Genomic DNA, 25016 nt, shown 5'->3' on the forward strand with positions numbered 1-25016 from the left:
CGGGGCTGCGGGTTGTTCGAAAGAGATACCGCGGCCCTGGCATATAAAAGGCCCACGACGGAACACGACGGTTTTTAGTCAGTAAGAGTATGACACTCCCTCGCTGCTGCTAACCCACAGCGGGAGAGGTCATTTGATGATTTTTGATGTCGTTAAAAAAAAGCTCCATCTATGAACTTTTTCAAGAATTGACTGGAAAAAACAAATATTTTCAAGCTATTTGAGTCACTCGATGAATTTAGCCTATTGAACGAAACATATTTAACTAATAATATTATTTTTTTTAATCGGAACTGCAGTTCCACAGATTCATTTGTTCAAATTAACAAGGCTTAATAAGTAATATTATGGCATATATACTGTTTGACTCAGAGCGCATTTTATCTGAAAATCAATAGAAAATCAGACGTTGCTTTTCATGAAAATTACATTCCACATTGCTATTGGCATATACGAGCTCTAGAATATCTACTCTTCTTTGTGTACTTTAGAAAGTATTCATGTTGGTATTCCGCATCAACTTAAACTTTCTGAGGTTGGTTGCAGTGAAGCGTCTTGAACGCAGGAACCAATCAGAAGCGATCAAAAATTTTAAATTATTTTCGAGGTGGGGATTTTGTCCCTGCCGCCATATTGTGTTGGGCTGTGAGTGCTGGAAGTGAATATTTTAAGTATTTCAGTGTAAATTCTTTACTAATATCATTCGGATTGATAAGCCTTAAGGTAATCCTAGATTTAATAGTAGTTTTTGTCATGATATGCTTATTTGTTTGTACATTTTTGAAAATTTACATTTAAGACTTCACAAGCCGGTTCCTCTGGAATTGCAGCATCGACAGGGCAAGCAACTAAGCACTATCAGTGCAAGTACTAATTTAGACCCGTTAAAAAGGCTTTACAGCTTTATTTTTGATTGGAACAAAATTGCTTTGAAATGTAATTTGTACCTCAATACTTAGGCCTCTTTGAAATTTAAAATCGGATTATGTAGGTATGCAACACAAGGGTGGTACTGTGACCATACGTTGAAATGAATGGACCCACACCTCATAATGTAGTTAGTGATAAACAATTAATGTTCATTCAAATTTATCGAATAAAGTACTAACTTTCCTGGTACATATTATGAGTAATTTAAGTTGATTCAACTAAGGTAGGTACCTAACGTATTCCGGTAAATAGGCACGTTCTTTGTGATTAACAACGGAACGATGAATCATCGTCGTGAGTAACTGGGGGAGACAGTTAAAACTAAAAAAACTAGGGTGTCCTGCCTGTGTTACGTTGTACTCATGGCTTACAACTTTCGACGACTTATTTTGTTTGAGTATTTTTGTGTAAAGGTACCGCTACACTGATTATTGCTTGTTCATTTAAAAATAGTATGTAGACCTGTCGCCTTTGTCTTTTGACCAAAGTATATTTACTTAAATTAAGAAAGAATAATATTCGCAAAGAATATTTCAGTGTGTATACTTATACTAAATAAGTGTGGAAATTGCCCTCAAAATACAATTTCTTGTTATCAATTTGGAGTAATAAGTTCGTAATATCACTCGGTATTAAATCTAAAATATCACGAAACGTTTTCGGTTATATACCTACTTATTTATGTGACTGTCATCCAGCCATGCGTTGGCTTAGCCAAATGCGCGATCGACAACGACAACCCCTCCCGCAAGGGCATGCAATAATAATTCGTTCCCAGATACGGAAGTACATAACCCTAAAATTCTAGGGTGCCTACTTCCTACTTGTAACATTTTATCCCCTCTGCCTGTCGTCTGTTACAAGTTTACGATTAAACTGCAATGTTGATAGATTAAGCAGCTATTCACCCAAATTAGCGATGAATTAGAGTAAATACCTACCCGAGATAAAAGTTTATGATTCTGAATAAAATTCAATCATTTAAAAATGGTAGACAAAGACACATATTATCTATACTTATAATAAATGGTAAATATAAATGTTTATGCTCTTAAAACATTTTAGTAGGTTCATTAATAAAACTGTTGTTATTATATTGCAAGTGTGTATCACTATACTTTTTTACACACCAACATTCCCTACACATTAATGTAAGTACTTTTACTCTGTGCATTGTGTCATAGTGTAATGCCTTCTTCTTCTTTCTCCTGCCCTGTTCCCAATTTTACTTGGGGTCGGCGCAATATGTCATTTTCTTCCATTTTCCCCTGTCACTCGTCATACTGACACTCACTCCCTTCCTATTCATATCATCTTTCAGGCAATCCATCCGTCTTTTCTTAGGTTTTCCTCTTCCTCTCCATCCATCTACATTCATACTTGCACACATTTTGTTGCATGCGTATCATCCCTCCTCATTACATGCGCATACCATGACAATCTTAGTACGAAATGTGTTCCGAGTGTCGTGAGTTTATAATTCGATAGATGTGAATGGGGATGGATGCCTTTGCAGTACTTACATTTTATTTTAAAGATACGGAAAGTTATAAACACAAAATTCCGATTTAGAACATCGTGTAGCTATTTTGGAATTTTCATTCGTATTTGCCGCGTCTTTAGCATTGATGCTATTTCCAGTTACACATAATTCAAGAAGGATCCGATAAGCTGTCTTTGTGCTAACTTCACTGTCATAGATTTAACTTTTTTGACAGTCAACTGAAAAAGCCCCGCGAATCCGCCGTAGGTATACTCCATGCATTTTATTTGTTAACGGAGTTTTAAAGTAAAAAGGCATATTAAGATTGTTTATATTTTGCTAAATGCCTATTCAAATGGAATAATGCTTTAATTACGCGCAATATCTCAATCGATTAGTAGGTACCTACCTAGTCGTTTATCAGATACACATTAGATATTGTATTCGTCTGACATAAGAGAATAACGAAAGCAAGATGGAATGCTTAAATATTGTGATCATCATCATCATCTCACGAGCCTTTTTCCAACTATGTTGGGGTCGGCTTCCAATCTAACCGGATTCAGCTGAGTACCAGTGCTTTACAAGGAGCGACTGTCTATCTGACCTCCTCAGCCCAGTTACCCGGGCATCCGGATACCCCTTGGTTAGACTGGCTTCTGACTACCCGTAACGACTGCCAAGGATGTTCAATGACAGCCGGAATCCACAGTTTAACGTCTATATTTGTTACTTAATAAACAAATTCTTATTTTGCTCCTTGACTTATCGAAAAATCCTGCAAAAACCCAGAATTCCAATTTTATAAAATAAACGACAGACTGCGATTGATGACGTAATCAACTAACAAAATCAGCCACTGGATTATCCAAACATTATTCATTCGTAGGCACTAAGAAGTCTATAAAGAGTCCTAAATCCCGGAAAATGTGGGGATGTCCTATTTGTTATACTTAATTAACTAAACACTATAATTCAACCAGCCCTTTCATCAGATAATTCAATATTAGACGATTTTTCAATTACGTATTTACCTAAACCTAAATAAAATAGATTTTAGCCAAACCCAAAATAGCGCGTGGTCGAGCATGAAATTACCGTTTTTTCTCTTACAAATAACGACAGGATATGAGGTATATTTGTATATTTTGCATTATCTGAGAAGTCATATTTGATTTCTAACTCAATTTATATTGTATGGCGGGTGCTGTATTACTTGTGGTTTTTATCCACAACCGACCGCTGCTATCGATTTTCTACTCACCGTGCACGTGTTGTGTACCGAGAGTATGCGGTGCAGGGCCGTTTGCACTGCTTGCATCTAATTGCATTATAGGTATTAGTACTTCCTCTTTATTGAGTCATTTTATAAAGGTTTCTCTTATGGTTTATAAAAAAAAATGAAAATCTTTTTTATGAAATGGCAAGCACAATGAAAGGGGATTCTGAAATAAATCAAATCACAATATTGTAAGTTTAAGCGACTACCTATAGCCGTTTCGGCTTTAGCTTGATCCTTTGGTCTTTCCTTTTACTACTCTTCAGTCTATACAAATGACATCCTAATGACGAAGAAACTTTTTGCTTCAGTAAAGTTCAGTAGCTCAAAGATGAAATTGGCTTTTACTCACTTGTGGGACATTCCGAGTTTTGCAAGTTAACGTTCTTGATGCGTTATTATAACTCGACTGAAATAAAGAGTCGAGTAGACCAACGAGAAATTCGATCCCGAAGAAAAATAAAAGGCGTAGTCAGACATGATGTTCAAATGCCATTTGAGGTGAATCTATCCATCTGCCTATCAGAAAAACAATAATTTGAAAAATATATTGTACCAAAAACATAGCATGATTTTGGTGCGACGCAGACTACGCACTTTGCATGATAGTCTGTGACAGACAGAATGTTTGTACAGCTGACAAGAGTTCCGTCTTCCATCATGTTGTCTACAAAACTGTAGGGACATAGACACTCAATAGTGTCTAACATTATCATAAATGTAGAGATTCTGATGTCCGTTGCTACATTTTAGGAACTGTTACGGTATTCGGTCCGGAAGAAACAATCATGTTTTGGTAGGGAAAGAATGCCGAATACTGCGAATGTTTTCTGTGCTTAAATGATGATATCCAATCCATCAGTAAGTTTTTAGCAGTACTATCAATCACTGGACTATTTTGATGAGATGGTTATCGATCTCTAGCGCCATACCACAAACATCTCATGCCCTCAGTAATGGGTGTAGACTGTATGCAAAAAGTGTGTCGTCTGCATTATTACGTATTGAATGAAATGTTTGATAATTTTTTTAGTTTTTTTTGGGCGACGCGGTGCGATTTTGCTTTATAGTACGTATAATTAAAAAAAAAAACGGTTCTAGTAGTAAATAAAACCAGCTTATGAACCTCTCAAAATCGTTCGTTTTCAAATCTCTTGAAGACAAATAAAAGACCACGAGACTACACAATGGCTCTTGGGCAGGTCGCATCGGCATCGACATTATTTCGAAGTCAATACATTTCCGCTTTACCCGCATTGACTGCGGATCGGCAATCTTGAACGTAACGTACTCGAGTCAAGGTCGGTAATGACCTGGGTCCCCAAAATTAAAGCAGCCCCACTTTAAAGAGCCTCCTATTGTAGCGCAGGCGGATGACAATGATTCGTTTTGGTTGACTGGTTGAGACTAAAAAATTCAATGTTGGAGAGGGGGAAGCATACGCTGGGTCAATAACCTAAATGCGTGAACCGATTTGAAATAACTCCCCATCATGATATGACTGACGCTCACCGTTCGCCATACGATCAAGGACAAAGGATATTACAATATGTGTACCTAATTACTAGTTGCTTGTGACTACATAACCTCAATCACGCCGGGGGCCCACTAGAGGTTATTTTTAGTCGGAGTATACATTGTCCTGCGTGTTATTTTGTCTTTATAATGTAATGAATAACAATACCATAATTTGTTAATGCTAATGCCATTTACCAAGAATGCGTTTAAGAATATCATATTAACGGTATGGGTGCCCGTTCTTTTTTGTTGATATAAATATTTTTGTCTCGAAGTGAATATTCGTGGAAAGATAAGCTCTATAGTCCTGTCTGCGTGACTAATGACACTGCTATTTATATTTGTATTGAGTGTAACGAGTGGGATAATGAACGATAAAGGCGACGATGTGCTAGGAATTCGGTCCACTGCTAATGATCAATGTGGACAATAACCATACGCGGCTTGTTACTCTCAGTTTCATTTTAAACGCCATCACATTGGTTAGCTACTTGATTGTGTGAGTTTTGGTTCATGTTAAATATTTAGTGTTTTAAGCTCTGTAGTTAGTTATACCTAATTCATGAACTGATTTTATTCACCATTTTTTAAATCTTAATATTTTTTAATACATAATTATGCAGTGAATCGATAATTGTGTTGGATGTGATCATAATAGCAGGTCAACCTTCTATTCCAACTATTCAAGCGTGCGTTAACAACGACGTCCCTAGTAGTGATGAATGCAACTCGGTGCACTTTCGTTAGTTGACGCTATTTTCGGCGGCAGTTTAGTTTAAATTTATTTTAAGAGTGTTCGCAGCACCGTGACCCACTGCCGTGCTTTGTGTTCCAATTTGGTCCATCCTCATACCTGAATTTATATGTATTTTTATCTTCATGTTATGTTATAACATATAAGTAGCATTATTTTTGTTGTATCTGTAAAACAATTCTGTTGTGTATGTGTTTCAAAACGATCTCAATGAGAATATATAATTTGCTGCCATCATTTTTTACCCACGACGGAACGGAGCAGGTACATGCGTTTAGGGTGAGAGATGTGCGTTTGTGTGTTTTTAGGAGAAACTGCAATGTACTGAAGGCTATATGATATTATCGCGTTCAACAAAACAACAAACCCTTGTTGTTTTACATTTTTCCGGATAAACGAAATAGTCCCTTCAGGATGCGGGCGAAACCGTGGGAGAAAGCTGGTATTGTATAAAGCGCTTAGTAGTGTAGCTGCCTGTTTTCTATTGTAATATTTAAAGAGGAAAGATTTGACTGTTATCATGTTAGTATAAATTACACAGTACTCTACAAACTTGCCCATTTGTTATTTTTCCTAAGGTTCGTCCTTCTGGGATAAAGATATTCAAAAATGTACCGAAAAAAAAAATTTATGAAGACTTTTCCTAACAGGCCATCGATAAGCATGGGTGCTAAGCAGAGCAAGCGCTCGGTCGACATAAGCGGCAAGGAGGCTGAGAGTGCAGGCGAGGTCGCTGCAGCGGGCGCCGGGGGCGAAGGCCGAGTCGAGCAGCTCGCGGACGCCGATGCGCTTAAACCACAGCTGAATGGTGACGCGCACATACACGAACCAACGGTAATTTCATTCAACCTTGTTGTTTTTTAGCCAACAAGACGAGATATTCTTGATAACTAACCGTTACACCCGCGGCTGATTCGCAAATACGAAGAAGCATAAAGGGACATTTTCATCTATTTCATCATGTTCGGTCGATGTATTCTTGAAAGCGTGGAAAACGACTCACTCGCATTTATAATTGTTAGGATTAATCACCCAACACTCAACAGGCAAAGTTCAAATAGGGTTCTTAAAATCGAAACAATTACAATAATGGAGGCGACGGAAATTACTGTTGTTCCAGTGCGTGCTCCGGTTTTCCGGTCATGGCATATTTTTTTATTTATTTATATTGGCAGTATTAAATATATCCTTACTAATGAAAATGTGAACTTGTTTGTTTGTTTGTTGGCATAGTTCTGTTATGTACTTGCTTAACTACAAACAATATGTTAAACAAAGTCTCGGGAAGACTTTTTCCAAACTCTCTTATTTACTAGTGCAACTACTGTATGTAACGAAATAACAAGAATTTTGTTGTATGTTATTATAGGAAAAACAAAAGGACATCGACAGTGGTACTCCGGAAAATGAAAAAGATGCTACTACAGAAAAAGAAGCTAAATCAAATGAGGAGGAAAAAGAGGCGGCGCCTCTAACAAACGGAGAGAGTGAACAAAAGCTAGAGAACGGAGAGTCAACTCCTACGCCTGAAGACGGGAAGAAACCCAAGAAGGAAAAGGTAGTTATGCTGAAGAATTTTTTTACCAATACCTAACTAGTGTTCAGTTTGTTTGCATGTGTTTGCCAATTGACTATTTATATTAACAAAGCATGTCATGAACAGGTAAAGAAGAAATGGTCGCTCAGATCAATCAGTTTCAGCAGAAAAGACAAACCTAAACAAGAAAAGAAGCAAAAAGAAGAAGAACCCAAAACAAATGGTGAATCCGAGAAAGTGCCAGAGGAGGTATGTAACTTATGCTCTTAAATATCAATTTTTTAAACGGTTTTATTTAGCTCACCCCGTTTGTTTTATTATTTATTCATTCTTGGGTCAAATTTAGAAATTGAAATTTCAGTGCCTTCCTGTTGTCAGATTGATCTGAAATTTGGTACACACCTTTAATTCCGATGACAATACAATATAGTAATATCAATAACATTGTAAATCCAAGATGGCCGCCGGTACAAAATGGCGGATTACATATTTTTCCACAACCCCCTCAATATGGGTATCAAATGAAAGGGCTACTCAAGTAGAATACTGTCAGCAACCCCAACGGGGCCCAACAGGGCCAAGGCCTGCCTGGGCTGCGGGATTGTCCTAAAGAGTTACCGTGGTCGTGGTACATAAAAGGCCTACGACGAAAAAGCACGGTTTTTAGTCAGTAAGAGTCTGGCACTCCCTCACCGCTGCTGACCCATGTATAGAATGAAGAATATTCGGTAGGCATTTTCATTAAATACTAAAAACTAGATAATAAAAAAACGGTAAAAAAACTTTTAAGTTAAACGGTTTTATATCTTATGTGCACTGAAAAATAAAAAATAAAAAAACAGTTACTTACCTATAAACCTACGTAGGTGGTCCCGGTCATATTAGACTAAAATAAAAACGTGGGGCCCTCTGAAATCCTACTTATGGCAAAGCATATCTTTATACTTTGGTAGATCGTGAGCTCGGCGTTCGCTGATGAAGCCGCTACGGCTGATTATTGATTGTCAAAATCTCCAGTTATGATTATAGTAAGTCGATGCAATCCACACCTATTATACCTCTAGCTAGAAGAAAGTATTACAGCAATAGTTACGGAATGGGCCCCACGTTTTTATTTTAGTCTAATATGACCGGGACCACGTACGTAGGTTTATAGGTAAGTAAATGTTTTTTTTTATTTTTCAGTGCACATAAGATATAAAACCGTTTAACTTAAAAGTTTTTTTAGTATCTCAATTTATTTAAAGGATTAATGTTGTTGAATTGCCTTAACCTAATTAGTCTCCGCTAAATTACAGAAACCAATCTTTCCTTGAAAAGTCATAGACACGATAAAATTCTCTGTCTCTCTCTCACAGTAAAATTCTTAATCTAGAAAAAACTACCTGTTACCTGACTGCCACAACCCAAAGGGCCGATTTTAACAAAGTTTTACCTATAGATATATAATAAAAATAAATATTCAATTTGTTTTAAATAAATGACCATGTTGGAAAGTCACCTCCAGTCAGATATGAAATACCACACGGATAAGTTCAAAATAAAGAAGTTCCGATAGAAGTAGTCGTTGGAAGCAGCAAAACAACAGCATTATTGATTAAATATAATAATACGTTGGATTAAAATTCTTAAAGAAAATGCTTTATACAGAGGAGAAGTGAGCGTGTTTTTAAGAAAGTTCAGTTTTTTTTTTACTTTGGTTGTTTTTTTGCAGTTGAATTTGGTCACCAATATCTTAAAAACGAAAAAAAAATATTATATGTTTAATACAGGCAGCGTTCGGGTTTTAAATGTAGTAATGTGTTATAATTCAGATTTAATCATCTACTTAGACTAATTTAGAGAAACGAAAAAAATATTAATATTATTTTGCAGGATTTGTTATTTCACTTTTCTTATAAACCTAAAGATTCAGCACATACAATTGTTTTTGCAGTGCGACCTTGTGGTCAAGTTTATTAGAAACTAACGATTTCTATGACAAGTAACTATTGCGACGTAGTGCATTGCACCCAAACTGGCGCAGCGCGAGGAACAATGCACATTATAATTCAAAGTGTAGCTATATCCGTGCTCACCAAACGTGAGCCGCCATTGTCGTCGGGGATATCGCTCTTATTAGTGAATGATGGCTTGACGATGAAGTGTGTGACGTCAAGTCTCACTATTTGTGACCAATTTAACAATAAGATGCAACCTTATTTTAATTTTTAGTCAATCATTAGTAAATTTCGTCTAATTTTGTCGTCGACACATTTGTATGCCGCATAGATAACTTCCTTAGTGTAGTCTGGCGCCAAACATTGCGGTAATAGTAACTAATATAGTTTTATTTTACAAACCACAAGAGTCACGTTTATGAATATGGAATTCTAAACTAAAGTCAAAGCTAGACGGTATTGCTCTAAACTTTTATTATTTTGTGAGGCATTAACGAACGTGGGAACTGGTGGAGAGTGGTATTCCAATTTCTCAAGCATTCTAAAGTCATAAAGTACAAATGAACCTTGTCCATGACCATATTCCACTCGATCCATACTTTCAGGGACATCCTGTATAATCTAATCATTATATTCTACTATACATGTGATTACAATCTTTACACTGAGTGAAGTTCAACTACGGTTTGACCTGAAGCGGATGCTTACTAATGCGGGCGCTGTGTTACAGTAAATGACCACAATAAAGAAACAACGGTTGCTCACCCGAAACCCTCTACAATATTACTTTTCGTGACCGTACTTTAAACAACAACCTACTAAAAACAGTTAGCAATAGACAGATAGACCGATAACTTTGCTCAAGCTTAAAATGCGGAAAAATAGGTTATTATAGATTTCGAGAATGACAGATTCAAGAGAAAGTTCACAAATTAACAGGTACATAATTGAAAACAGGTATTTTTATGGAAATAGATAAAATTTATTTCAATAGTACACTTATTATATTACATAGCATTATGTTGATATGTTTAGTAATCATTTAATATAAATCTTGATCCTTTTTACATAGAAGTTGGAGGGTTTCCGTATCAAATCGTATAAAATGTATTACTAAGTCTTATCACATTTTTTCACACAATAGCGGTACAATAGAGGAAACTGAGCCCTCTCTTGTTATGTCAATGCTCTATTCAGTCGTCGTATTATGAAAATACAACGGATGGGCAGCTCGGCCGCGTCGCGTATAAGTCTCCGCCGACGTCGCCAACGCCATTCAATAAACATGCAATCTGAGCTCTATCAGTTCATTATATATCCTTAACCAGTAGTCAGTTTTGCAGCACACACGGGTGCTATGCATTGTTCACGCTATGTAGCATCGTGTTACGAATCTACCACATGATTAACTGACACAATATGCAACAAATGGAAACTAAGTATCTGTAAACATCAAAAACTCGTTACTTTACCAAACCTGCTGATCCTAATTATTTATTACCTTATGATATAAACTACTGGTACTCAGCTGCATCCGGTTTAAGTAGAAGTCGACCCCAAAATTGCTGGGAAAAGGCTAGGCAGAAGAATTATTTAGTTTAAAATAGGATAGGGAATATACTAAACAGACTTAAGCAACTATTTCTCAAGTAACGTATTAACACTGATAATTTTTAGCCATTCCATTGTTTTATCAATGCTATTCTCTAACAAAAATCTGTGCATGAGATCCGTAACATGAATTCACGTGCCTGAATGTATGATAAAAATAATCACCTAAAGCAAGTAGGTAAGTAGAAGGAAAAGCTGTTTGCCAACCTCCTACGATTCGGTCTTGCAACCCGTCCGGACTCCGGACCAACCCGCCCACGTGTAGCGTCGCAAAACCTGTCCAGGACAGCTAATTTTATTTTGCACTTGCAAACTTAACAAACTTGTTTTCTATTGCCCCGGCCTTGCGTCATCATCGCCGATCGTTGCTAGTGGGTACCAAAATTATCCTTCGATGAATTTGCAAATCACAGTTTTTTAAAATTACCTATTTATTTAAGGGGTTGATTTGGGTTTATTTTTCATATAGAATAGAAAAAAAATCAGTCATTTTCGTGGACCGTTTGGGTTATTCCTATTAGCTAAACACAACACTTGTTCCTCCTGTTGATCTGAGATTTGACTGGTCAGCAAGAATACTGTTTACATTAGTAGATTTGTCACCGGAAAATAACAAGATCCGTAAGTTTATCAATTTACTAGGAAGTTTATAAACTTTCGTAAGATTCTAAACCGGAGATAAATTGTAATATTTTACGTCCACATTTTCGTAAATTGATAAACTTACTGAACTCACTCGTAAAATAATATGTTAGCAGTAACCAAACGCTACGCGCGATCTGATTGGTTGGCTGTTGTCACGTGTCACTTCTCCTTCCTCGCGGCCGCCATTGCTGGCCACGGAACATAAACAAACCGGTTTGCTCGTGCGTTTTTATTAGTTTTGAATGTTGAACTGTGTTGCAACTGTGAAAAATAGCTTTATTTTGTTAAGATTATCTAGCAGTACCCATAATGAGTGACCTACAAGCTGCGGACACTCAAAATGAAGGAGATAGTGTATGAACATTGACCAATCAGAGAGCAGTGTGTTATTTTACGTATTTCAAAGATCGTATATTTAAAAGAGTTTCTGTGATTGGTCGAACCATATAAAATCTTACGAATAGATATTCGTTAGTTTATAAATTTACCGTATGACGTCGGAAATTGATAAATTTACGAAAATGTGGACGTAAAATATTACAATTTATCTCCCGTTTAGAATCTTACGAAAGTTTATAAACTTCCTAGTAAATTGATAAACTTACGGATCTTGTTATTTTCCGGTGACAGATTCATTGCAAAAACAACATGCATCTTATTAGGACCTATTTCGGTAGGTAAGCTTTCTCTGCAAACAGTCTTAAGTATTCTAACCTAACCACTATCGATTTATATTATTCAGAATTTAGAAACTGATTTGCAGAAATAAATACCTATCTCGCAAATGTTATTGGTTTTTATAAAATACTAGCTTTTGCCCGCAACTTCGTTCGCGTGGAATAGTGACTACCAGCAGATTTTTGATTTGACCAATAGATGGCGCTATATGTCCGGAATATATATATATTTTTTTGTAATAAAAACTATCCTATGTCCTTTCTCAAGTTTCAAAGTATGTCTGTACCAAATTTCACACAAATCGGTTCAGTCGTTTAGGCGTGAAGAAAAGACAGACAGACAGACAGACAGAGTTACTTTCGCATTTATAATACATATTAGTTTGGATAACCAGTGCAGTATACCTACTTGAAACTTACAATCGGTGCCAAGAAAGGGCATTCAACCTGTGATAGCAACTGCGTCTGATGCTTTATTATATGAGGCTAGTAGTGCATTTGTACAGTCTGCGGTGCTATCTTCTCCGTTATTTATTGTCATGCAAATTACTCTCGTCCGCTACCACTCCGGTCACACGATGACTATACTTGGAGATCTCATGTGAATTATACATCGACGTCGCCAGGGATAGTTGCTATTTCGGCACCAACTGAGCTCGAAATTGATCTTTAGAGCACCATACTGTACCTGTATACCGGTGTGAAGCGAGTTTACAAGGCAGACCTTTTGGTGTTGATTAACATCTAGCATCTGATGGAGGAGAAAAAGCAATGAAGATGACGCCTCGTAGTGAGCTTGTGGAAGATAATTATAAAATGTACAGTAATCTATTATCCGCATTACTTTTATAGTAGTCTAGCTAGGTGACCGGGTTTCATAAAATTCTATTTAGGGTTTTATTAATAACTAGCTTCCGCCCGCGTTTTCACCCGCGTCCTGAGATAACTGCTTCCCGTACCCGAATGGTGACAAAAACTGTGTGTACTTCTCCTAGCTCTAAACTACCTCACTGCCAATTTTCAGCTAATCGGTTCAGCCGTTCTTGAGTTATAAGTGGAGTAACTAACACGACATAAACGACGATAATTATAAATTCTTAAAAATATTAACGGGTTTCGCGATTAGCTATCGATAAAGAGATTCAAAGTTTGTAAACACGAGATAGATTGACCGGATATTTTATTAGGTAGTAAAATTAACGTTTAATTTTCTTGTTTATCGCTAGTTAAACGAAAAGTGACCTATGTTTGAGTAGGTGCTTAACTAAAGGTAAACAATCTTGATAGAACTTATTACTAAAATACATATTAGACTAATGAGCTACTGCTTAAAATAATGTTTCAATTGATTTGGTAATGGTGATCATTGCATTTACATTGATTTTTAGTCGCATTTTATTTTAAAATGAGTTAAAAAAAAGTCATAGTCAAAATTGTTTATCTTTAGCTAAGTGGCTACTCAAACGGAGTACGGGGCTCGATTCTGCTAATTTTACTTAAGCGACATACGATTCACATCCGACTGAAATCTAATCACAACTCAATTACGATTGAAGCATATCTGGCATTCTTCTATTTTTTCTTTTAAATTAATGATTTTGTCCTTTTCTGTGAGTCAATAATTAATCATATTGTTTGCAAATGATTTACGATTGCAATATGATTGTAGAACAAACTACCGTATAGACCAAATGACACACCAATCGCAAACCAATGAAATGTCAATCAAATACGATTGTTCTTATATTAGTAGCAGAATGCCCGCTAAGCGCTGCTATTGCGATTCAATTTTTATTTCAATTTTGACATTATTAACTTAGCAGAATCGGGCCCCAAAGCTCTTTCTATGTGCTGATGGTTTTGTAGCGAACCAGTCTTTTGTGACTCACTGTTATCGTCGCAAAGTTTACCGTTACGCCGAATAAAGCGATACCTATGCCTGCATAAAAACGCTGTTTCTGGATAAAGGTACTCACTACAATGAATATACATCCGCTGAGGAATCTATTGTTGGGGCCTCTTATTCTGTTTGTTTAAAACGTTGACGGCTTTGTATATTTTAAATTTGTTACTATCGGCATAACACTATATCGAAATAACTGGATCTCATGAACCATGAATGTGAACCACATACAACAGACATGATTTTTTGGCCATTCAATATATAAATGTACGGAACCTGAGCGAGTCCGACTCGGCACTTCACTGGTTGTAAAAGATGTAAAAGTAGGCAGCTCTTGTGGTTTTGAGATACGTTCTAAACAATGTGGTTGGGGTAGAAAATAAGCAAACGTGAAGATAATTCCTTTTCATTCATGTCAAACTTAAGTATCTCGTCACTATACACAGTATGTAGTGCGTCAGCTCACTAGAGTAAATGTTATAGTGTATACTCGACTTATGTCTTTCTACATCAGTAAGCAAAGATGGCCTTGCGTACCAGTATCGTTTTATTATTTGCCACAGCCCTGTGGTTGAATATTGTTGCAAATGAAATGAAATATAAGTTAATAATAGCAGCCGTGTCATTATACTGAGTACAAGTAAAACATACATAATGTTTTAATCAGTTCCCTTTGTTCTTGAATACTATTGGCGACAGAATCTGTTCATATAAAAACAATTTGAAACATCAGTTTTTGAGCTTTATCGTATAAGGATAAATAATTGAAATAAAATTTTTGCTGAAGAAAAACCTGATTACAGTTTTTTTTTTAATTTGGATATACATAATATAATTTACTGAATAAAAAATTTGATACTTTGTAAGCTGGGACAGCCCTAGTTGTCTGCAACATAATATGCTTATGATCATGAGCAATGAAGGGTAAATATTTATTTAAAAATGAGCTCCAATCTTCCGTTACGAATACAATACTATAAATAATATCGCACTTATAAGTCTCCCTTCAGTCTCAGTACAGATTCCGCGGACTAAAGTAGTAGTCGTAACCATGGCCGATGACAAGGTACTGGTAATTCAGTTCTTGTTACTGTGTGTAATGGAAGTAATAACCGCAACTCTAATTACGTGCAAATTATATTTAGTTAAGGTTGTTAATAGTGTTTTTTATTTTGCATTTTGTAGGCGGCCGAAGTCGCACCCGAGCCAGCTGTTGCTGAAACAGCTGAAGAAGTTAAGACTGAAAGCGAAGTTAAAGAAGAGAAAGCTCCAGAGACACCCGTGACGGAACTGATCACCAACGGAAGCACCACGCCTGAATCTCCAAAAGACGAAATCCCTGTCGAAGTAGAAGAGCCAGCTGCTGCTAGCCCTGAGATTGACAGGCCGGAGCCTCAACCTGAGACGCAATCCGAGCAGTTGCCTGTCAATGGGCTTTCATTAGAAGAACCTGCTAAAGAAACCGTCAAAGTTGAAACCAATGTCGAGAGCAAAGAAGAACCCATCGCTGATTCGACAGAAATTGTACCTGAAATTTCCGTCAAAAAAGAGGTTTGTGTTGAACAAATGCCTTTGATAGATTCCACGCCTCCACCACTTCCCGCGAATCCCCCTCCTTCTTCTGTGGCATCCTTTGCTGCCACCACCATGGCACCAGAATCAACAGACGCTTCGCTAGCTAACACCGCTGATAACGCAATTTCATCACCAACTTCTGATCCAATTACAAAAGATAAACTAGATGATCTCTCCCCTTTGCCCGAAAACGAATTATCCGTTACCCAAAAGGTTAGTAATGAGCTTCCTATTCCCGTTGAAGAAGATAGCAAGAAAAAATCGGTTCCTTTAGCTGAAATCGAAACTGAAATTGAAACTGAAAACGAATTACACAATGCTGTTACGACCGAGGGCACTATTGAAGTCGTAAATGTTAAAACTGAAAGCATAATAAATGAAGAGCAAATTGACAATAAAACGGAAGTAGAAAATACCGATGCTTTACAAACAATCGATGCTGTGGTACCTGCACCTCCCTCCGAAGATTTACAGAACGTACCCATAGAAAAGAATGAATTAACGAATGCTGGTGAAGATTTACCATCCCCTCCGTCTCCAATATCCGATGAAATTGAAACTGATAAAATGGTCAACGATAACGACGAAAGTACCCAAGTTACGATTCACGAAATCAAAGAGGTTGAAGTGATTTCAAATCACATTTCGGATTCCGATAAAATAATTCTTCCCGAAAACCAGGTTGAAAATGGGGACGATGAATTTGACGTTAAAGCTAAATCTAAAGGCTCTTCGGATAACTTACTCGAAACAATTGAGTGTAACGGCAATGCTGAGGAAGAAAAGCTAACTTCGAATAAGGAAGTATTAGAAATTGTACCAGCGAACGATCCCAAGGAAATGAAGACCGTAGAATGTGTGAGGACGGCGACGACACCCGATGACTCGATGCCGCCGTCGCTGTCGGAGGCGAACGAGTCGGGTCCGGCGGCGGGCGCCACAGACGAGTCCGAGTCGTTCCCGCTGCCGCCCAGCGAGCTGTGCCGCTCCGAGTCCGTCTCGCCGGAGCACGACGCGCCCGCACAGGTGAATACCGATCGGAAACTCTTGTTTTGTAGTGGAATTAGTACTGTAATATAAAAAACAGTTTGAGTCATCCCGTAACAGACCTCGTATTTAGTTTATGTGCATTTATTTACCAGCATGTGTGAATCGTTAATAACCAGAAGAATACTAAGTGTGGTTTATCTGACATAGTCGAGAAGTCCCGTCCTCTTCCCTTCTTAACAGCTTGAAACTGGGGAAACGTCTCTTACGCTAGCATGTAGTATCTCGAAAGTATGCTTCAGTGCTAAAACACACATTTTCACTTACAAAGACTATCAAATGTTTGTCACTGATAACCAAATAATAATCTTATAAAATGATTATGATGTGATGAAATGATGATCTATGTGGTCATAAAACAAAATGGCACGATATAGTTTTCACATTTTGAAAAATAGTTTTGTCGTTTATCTAACTAATCATCGCAATAAACATTAACACTGTGCAGTCTTGTGCAGTTGCAGCTTTTTAGTCTGGTCACTATAAAATTGAGAACACCATTGCATGGCATGTATTGCATCATCTGCCTAGCCTTTTCTGGCTGGCTTACAGTCTAACTAGATACCATTGTTTATATGGAGTGACTGCCTATCTGATCGCCTCAACCCAGTTTTCTGGGCAACCCAACCGTTGGTAAGCCTGGTTATCCCACAGATCTTCTTTTTGTATTTTTTACTATAGGATGTTATGAAAGAACATGAAAAATTTGAAATATATTAGGGATCTTGATATTTTTGTGCAGTTAAATAAATTAAGTCCCTTTATCAATTTTCATATACTTACATTATGAATCGTAACTTGTTTTTTGTGGAAAATGAACATTCGTTGGTGACAGGAATGATACTTGACGTCTAACATTTATAATTAAAAAACAGGTCACGAAATCCTACTTCCTACTTATATTATAAATGTGAAAGTTTGTGAGAATGTATGGATGTATGTTTGTTATTCAATCACGCAAAAACGGCTGGACTGATTTGATTGAAATTTGGTATGTAGATAGGTGATACCCTGGATTAACACATAGGCTACTTTTTATCAACACACCACGCGGGCGAAGCCGCTGGCGGAAGCTAGTTTATAATGTTAGCTTCAGCTCGTGGTTTCACCCACGTCCCGAGAAAACTTCTTCCCGTAGCCGGATGGTGGCAAAAAGGTCCTTCTCCAGGGTTTCAGCCATCTCCCCTCTAATTTTCAGCGTTAACGGTCCAGCCATTCTTGAGTTTTAAGTAATTTAACTAATACGCCTTTTTCATTTATAATTAAAAGATAAATTTTACAATATTAGATCCATGGTGTTCTTAATTTTTCGGTGTACAGTTCTGTAAAAGGGTGACATGGATGATAGATGTTTAAACAGAGTTATCAATTTTATTTATATATGTACTATTATTTCTTATGATTTAGACATAAGTTGGTTAAAAAAATATCTTGAGGTAAAAACCTGTTCAAAATTACTTTTACCCACTTATTTATCTATTTCATATACAGTTTTTCAAAAATGCCTTGCCCACAATATGAATTGCATCTACGAATACAAACAAACCAACTATAGAGTGCACAGCTTTTTGTCTTTGGGCAACTCTTGATAATAAATGGTCTTCTATATAGGAAAAAATGTATTTCTATAACATTGTTACTAAAAAAAAATTAAGACCGACAAACTTCAGAGTCTGTACGAGAGACGTCTGTACTTTTCCAATTAGCTGCGCAGTAGATGATTTCATTTGTAAGCCTGGGCAGTTAGATAGCTTATTTAGTTTCGCCTAGATCCGGCTTCACAGTAGACTTTTAAGAATGTAATTGGTTAAAACGCAGCTAGTCGGCTAACTTCAGACTCGCGAAGCTATGTCGGCGGTAGTGAGATCAGTCTAAGCTTTTCCGTTGTTTATATTATTGGGATAACTAATCGTAACAATTTATCTGGTATACTGCACACATAATAATATAAGTGTTATTTCAGTCATATGTTTGTTGAAAGCACAGAGTAAGGTAGCAATTATGTAATCCAATGTATCGGAAGGTGTAATATTAATGCTAAGATTAGTATTCCTATTTTGTAAGTAGTTTCCTAAACCAGTAGATTACCAAAATAAGAGTAGGTTTAGAAACTATTATGTGAAAGTAACGGAGGGTTGCACCATTTAATTATAACGGTAACTGAACTATTTTCAGTTGCCAAATCGCCGATTTGAGCAATGGGTGACGAGAATATGTCTGGTTATGGTTTCTTTATCGTTATAGTTATATGGTTCAACTTATTCTTGATTTTATTTCTTTAAAAGATAAATACGTGTGCATAAAGTCTGGAAAAGGTGAATTCCACATAGACTCGCCTCAAGAGTTCATTATTTCATTTTTTTTTATGTCACATCCAGTAGATGTTTATTGTATTGAATAATCCAATCTTGTAAAAAAGTCAAAGCAGGCTAATGTTGGTAAAGTTGTAATTAGTAATGTAGAATTTAAAATAAATGCTACTTGTAGCTAAAGTTCATCACTATAATTATTTGTATAACTTCATTCATACACTGTAATGTACAGACATTGAAACACTCAAAATTACAAAATACCTGAACAGTAAAATCTCTAAAATGTAAATGCTGTATTTTGCGACTTGAGTTATACTCTGACGACCAGGTGAATTAGGTCTGTAGTTGTGACAGTTAGGGAGATTTTAGTGTTTTATTTTGTCATTTTGACTGTGTTGACCTTTATTTCTCACCGTTTTATTTAAACCTATTGGTATTTGTTTCCTATTTCCAGCTAGTAACATTGAACAAAAACAGATCTTACCAGATATTATGCGTTGTGTGTTTATTGTTTTTAACTATGGGCTAGCTATATAGCTATTTAATGTAATGTTTTAATGATTGTACTTGTTAATAGAACATTTTGTTCGGGACTCACTAACTACAAATTATTATTACAGGAGCCCCTCCCAGTGAGTGACAAATTGGCAGACTTGATCCCAGAGGTCCCAGACGTGCCAGAACTCAAAACGGAAATGGTATGTGAAAATGTTAATAAACCATAGTTGTTTTCATATATTTTTGACTTGTACTTATATAACGTTTTGGCGGTTGGTTGCAGGAGACGTCGAGCGACGTGGCGGTGGCCAACTAAAATCATCACAGAAGCAACACCCCATCGTCCGCGACACGTAACTGTGTCTAAAATGAGCCTTTAATTTATTTCGATTTAGTGGTGTATTGTCGAACTAAGTTCGTTCAATAGTTTACATCGTCAAAATGTGGTTTTCAGTTCAGATGTGACGTTTCATATAGAATGATTATACTATAAGTTTAGCGTGCTTTGCTTCTATAAAATTAAGATTTTATACATTTTATTCGCTAGAATCGAGTTTTTATAATTATATTACATTAACAAAGTTATATCTAGACAGTATACGGTGCGATAAGTTGGTGCCATTATTACAGGGGTATTAGTTTGACGTTGTCACGTGTCGCTCTTATATTAGCTCTCCCATGTCTCTATTACTTTTAGACACATTCGGGTATAACGCGCAGATTATTTCGCAACCAAATTATAAACAAGGTTCCAAAAATAACAAACAAATAAAGTTACACAAACAGCGTCATCCTTAATTCGGCTGGGAACACAAAAAAAAAAATCTTATGCATTGTGTACAACCACTGTACTTGTATCAGAAGATGTTTGAAACACGGAATGTTTATTTTTTCTTATTATGTACGATACGTAGACCCGTCAATGATGATCAGTGTCATCAGTTTAGTAAATAATTTGAAACATTATTTTATTATGTAAATATGAACACCGATTTCATTTACTCTTAAAACACAAATATTATGTTAATTATCAAATTGAAGTTTGAAGTAACTTGTAAATTGTTAAGTATGAGGGAATATTGAAATCTCATTAGTTTATGCTATATTCATTGTGTTTTAATTCTAGTTTATATTAAGTTGTATAAATTTAGTCTGTCAGCAGCTCTCTGTAATGCAAACTGATAAAATTTTATTCATTTAGTAAATGACGGAATGTTGCTCCTATGTGTAATGAGATATATACTATAAGAAGGCATTTTTGGTAAAGTAGAGTGTGATTGTTGAATCTAAATTTAATGGATGTGGATGGATTTATTGTTTCAAATTGATATTTAGTGGCCAAGTTTGTGATTACTATACAATTTATGAACTTATACAGACATAATTATATTGTACTATTTAGAATTGTAGTATGTGTAACGAGTTAGTAAAGGCGGTATGGTTATTATCAACCGCTAATAGTATATTGGTTTCAACCTCATTCTTACAAATACAATTAAATGACTTATAAGGTTTGATATTATTATACAATATTAAGGTCATTTTCTATTTAACTATAACTATGTGTCCAATAATCGTATGGTTTCAAGATCATTTTTGTAATTTTATACATTTTTTATGAAATTTAAATGTGACACACTGCACGATTGGGAGAAGTACTCCAGGTATATAAACAGTAAACATGAGTGAGACATTCCATATCAAGTGCAAACTAGATTGTCTAAAATTCTGTAATATTGCATACAATGTACTCGAATTACTTCGTAAACTGTCGAGACGATCTCATGGTAAGAAAGTGAATCGTTTTACATATACACTCAAATTAGTAACACTACGGTTTTGCTAGTGGTGTCGTATATCAGTCTTGTAGTAATGTATAAGTATCCATAGCCCTTGCGAACGAATATCAACGTGACCTCGATATTGTCGTTCAATTAGGGCCCCATTTGATGTTTAGGCAAATTAAAATTAGCAGAATTTGATATCATGTACCAATCCTGTTATATTAAATTAGGATTGTTTCCCAACGTATTCCATTCCCAGTAGTTATAATAATTATTTTAAGAATTTTATTGCTAGCAAATGGTAACCCAAAATTGACTGAGTTTATTGTAATTCAAGGAAATGTAACTTTTTGCTCACTATGCAATGTGGAATTTGTATGATAATTAATTATAATAGGAAATTATGTTAATCCAATTACTTATTGAAACTTAATGTTGATGTGTGAATGTCTCTAATCAATAAATCTTTAAAAAACTATCTCTTTTTATTCTCTTCCTCTTTAACATTTCGTGCATCATTATTAAAGCATCTAATGTAATTACTTATCACTTATTTTAATCGAAATAAAATAATTCATGTTATATCAAAAAATGACACAATTAGGGTCAATTCCCACTGAAAGAGCAGCGGCCGTAAATGCAAGTGATTGAGCGCGAGCGCCGCGCCGCGCTCTTACGGCTGCTGCCGGCCGCTGCTCTTTCAGTGGGAATTGACCCTTAGGCCCATTTTCACCGGCCTTGGCAGAAGTTCAACCCAAAATAGTTGTGAAGACACGTACCTGAGAGGTTGGTACTAGGGCTTTCAAATACCGGATTTTTTCAATACCGGTATTAAAAATTTCAATACCGTGATCACGTGATCACTACGATACTCTAGATATTAAAAGTCGTCGCCCCTTTAGGGTCAATTCCCACTGAAAGGGCAGCGGCCGTAATTGCAAGGGATTGAGCGCGAGCGCGGCGGGCCGCGCGGCGCCGCACCGCGCCGCGCTCTTACATTTTCCGTGCTCTTACGGCCGCTGCCGGCCGCTGCTCTTTCAGTGGGAATTGATCCTTATGCGTCTTCGAAGTGCTTTTGCAAGACTGGCTTACGTCATTAGCTTGACCATCTAACCAGGCCTCTGTCACTCGACGTACTTGCGCGCGATAAATGCCTACCGCTCGCTGGGTTACCGGTAGCCCCACGCGGCTCAGGGCTTTCAACTGTCACACGTGCCGCGCGCGCTCCAATATTATTATTTTTATTTCGTGGCATATTATGCTGTTGGTTTTTATTAGGTTTTTTAAGCACAAACTGATGGATTATTTTGAGTTGTGTTGGTTTATATGCGACTATTGTAAGATTTAGAAACATTTTATATGTATGAACTTATCTAGTAATTCTATTTTTTTTTTAAATAAATTAATACTTATCTACTTTATGATTTTAACAACAGAGATCATTAGGTACTTATTTTACTTTAGATACCTTCTTAGTTATATGAACTGTATTGTGAGTTTTGTAGCTCAAAACACATCTCGAGTGTAAGTAGGTATAGTTCTGGTCCAACTTAATGACGACTCGGAACATTACGCGTGTCGCTACGCAGAAACCAATTTTAGGTATGTATCAACACTCGAAGGAGTTGTACCATATGGGGTATGGCACTTGTGCTCGAAAAATAGTTGGAAACCGCCTTTGATTTTGACGAAAGCTTTACTTAGGCACTTACCTATGCTTACGTATTAGGTAATATTTAGTAATATGTACTCATACTCCATTTTAGTAGGCAATATAATAGTTAACTAAAGAAAAATATTCTTGATATTACTTTTTAATTAAAAACTCAGTTTTAAAAAAGGCTATCTTAAAATAAGCGTAACTTTGTATTCCTACTTAAATATTAATAAATTGTAAGAAGCAACCAAGCGCGGATCCAGCCCTCAAAAAAGGTTGTGGTCACAGTTACTAGAAAATCGGAACTAGAAGCGGCTACTAGAAAAGTAAAAGTCGGAGCATGAACATGCTCATTAAAAATTATGCAAGTCGTTTATGAACTTTTGAATGAAATTATTTCCTTTTTTCTGAGCATCAGGACTTTGGCATTAGGAATGAAAATAAACTTAGGAGGAAGTTGGACCCGATAAAAAAAATAGCTTCGATCCAAACCTATTCAATCAATAACTTCTAGTAGCCAGTAGGCCAATATAGGGAGGGTTTGACGCATTTGGTGCACTTCTCAACTACCAGTGGCGGCATAGCATCGGGTGGCACCCCGGGCTGCTACCTATTGAGCACCCCAAAAAAAAAAACGACAAAATAAAATTACGAACCAATCTAATAATGCTAAAAAAAACGTTTTTTTTTAATATATCTAAACTCATATTATGCTCACTATCAGTTCCGTCTCTAGCTTATGTACCGGGTGCAATCATTACTAAAGCACCCCTATGTATGGAAAGATTGTGAGTAGTTTTGTTTTTTGCGCGAGCGTAGCAAGCCGGAACATTTTTTAGATTTCGTCGTAGTTACCAAGTTATAAAACCAAAAGCAAAGACGTGGTATAAAACGTATTTTGCGCGAGCGTAGCGAGCGCAAAATTTTGGAGTCTTGGGACACGAAATCACAGAAACAAGTAAAAAAAAAGCGAGCGTAGCGAGCGTGAGATTTTTTGAGTTTTGGTACTGTTTTGTACAAAAAAATGTAAAATAGTGACTATTGTAAATAATAATAATTTTATTGTAATAGACAGCTGTGTTGCTGGGAAGTTTGTTTTGTTCTTCACCGCTTCTTGTTAACCAGAAAGTCCTGAAAGAGGGTGTTATGGGGGTGCTATCCTTTTCTACTTTCAATTTTAACTTAAACTAATGTAACGTTTTCGACATTGGATTTAAACCACCGCAAAGTGAAAAAGCCGCGAGCGTAGCGAGCGCGAATTTTTTTGAGTTTTGGGACACAAAAGTACCTCAAAAACTAAAGCTGTAAGAAAAAAAATATGGTGATCTCGAATTAGTAAACAACAGTCATAAAATTAAATGCAACAAAAAAAAGTATTATTTTGTTCCCTAGTGTTATCATCAGCCTATCGATTTAAAAAAAACGTAAAAGTGTGATGTCACAAGTCTAGGTAATAAGGTTGTGGGCATGCCCATCGTGCCCACAACGGTGGATCCGCCCTTGGAAGCAACCCTAAGCACGGCCACGGCACGGTTGCGGTCACTGAACTGTGCGCTATTGCATTGGAATAACAATCAAGCGTTCGAGCTTTTAAGGTTCATTTTATAACGCAGCTAGGAATTTGTAGGTAGTTGGGGAACTTGTAGGTGCTTATAACAGTAGGTATGGACTTTTTTGTATGGAGTGATTTATCTGTTACGTAGTAACTATTATATAATCTGTGATCTAACTTCATCAACATACATTTTAGCCATAGAGTATAGTAAAAGTAAATAGATTGGGAATAGAGAACCCACTTCGATTTTTTTCTGCAACCTTCAAACGATTTTTGAAGCGCCATCTGGTATCGTCTGCCGAAACAAATTG

General features: G+C 36.5%; 1 protein-coding gene across 1 annotated transcript; it reads left to right on the forward strand.

Moving 5' to 3' along the window:
- The first annotated feature begins 566 nt into the window (after nucleotides 1-566).
- On the forward strand, nucleotides 567-21971 carry LOC124629531 (A-kinase anchor protein 200-like). Its single transcript, XM_047162951.1, has 7 exons — nucleotides 567-723; nucleotides 6615-6798; nucleotides 7334-7522; nucleotides 7628-7750; nucleotides 15463-16878; nucleotides 19832-19909; nucleotides 19993-21971. The coding sequence occupies exons 2-7, from the start codon at nucleotides 6628-6630 to the stop codon at nucleotides 20023-20025; spliced, it is 2010 nt and encodes a 669-aa protein (XP_047018907.1). The 5' UTR covers nucleotides 567-723; nucleotides 6615-6627; the 3' UTR covers nucleotides 20026-21971.
- The last annotated feature ends 3045 nt before the right edge of the window (nucleotides 21972-25016 follow it).

The sequence above is a fragment of the Helicoverpa zea genome, chromosome 4 (genome assembly GCF_022581195.2).
Source record: "Helicoverpa zea isolate HzStark_Cry1AcR chromosome 4, ilHelZeax1.1, whole genome shotgun sequence".
NCBI classification, from domain to species: domain Eukaryota; kingdom Metazoa; phylum Arthropoda; class Insecta; order Lepidoptera; family Noctuidae; genus Helicoverpa; species Helicoverpa zea.

What these genes read in the sequence shown, in the direction of transcription:
- LOC124629531 (XM_047162951.1), top strand. Translation starts at nt 6,628, where the DNA reads ATGGGTGCTAAGCAGAGCAAGCGCTCGGTCGACATAAGCGGCAAGGAG. An exon ending in CGCACATACACGAACCAACG is followed by an intron (nt 6,799 to 7,333) that starts GTAATTTCATTC and finishes ATGTTATTATAG; the next exon opens with GAAAAACAAAAGGACATCGA. An exon ending in CCGAGAAAGTGCCAGAGGAG is followed by an intron (nt 7,751 to 15,462) that starts GTATGTAACTTA and finishes TGCATTTTGTAG; the next exon opens with GCGGCCGAAGTCGCACCCGA.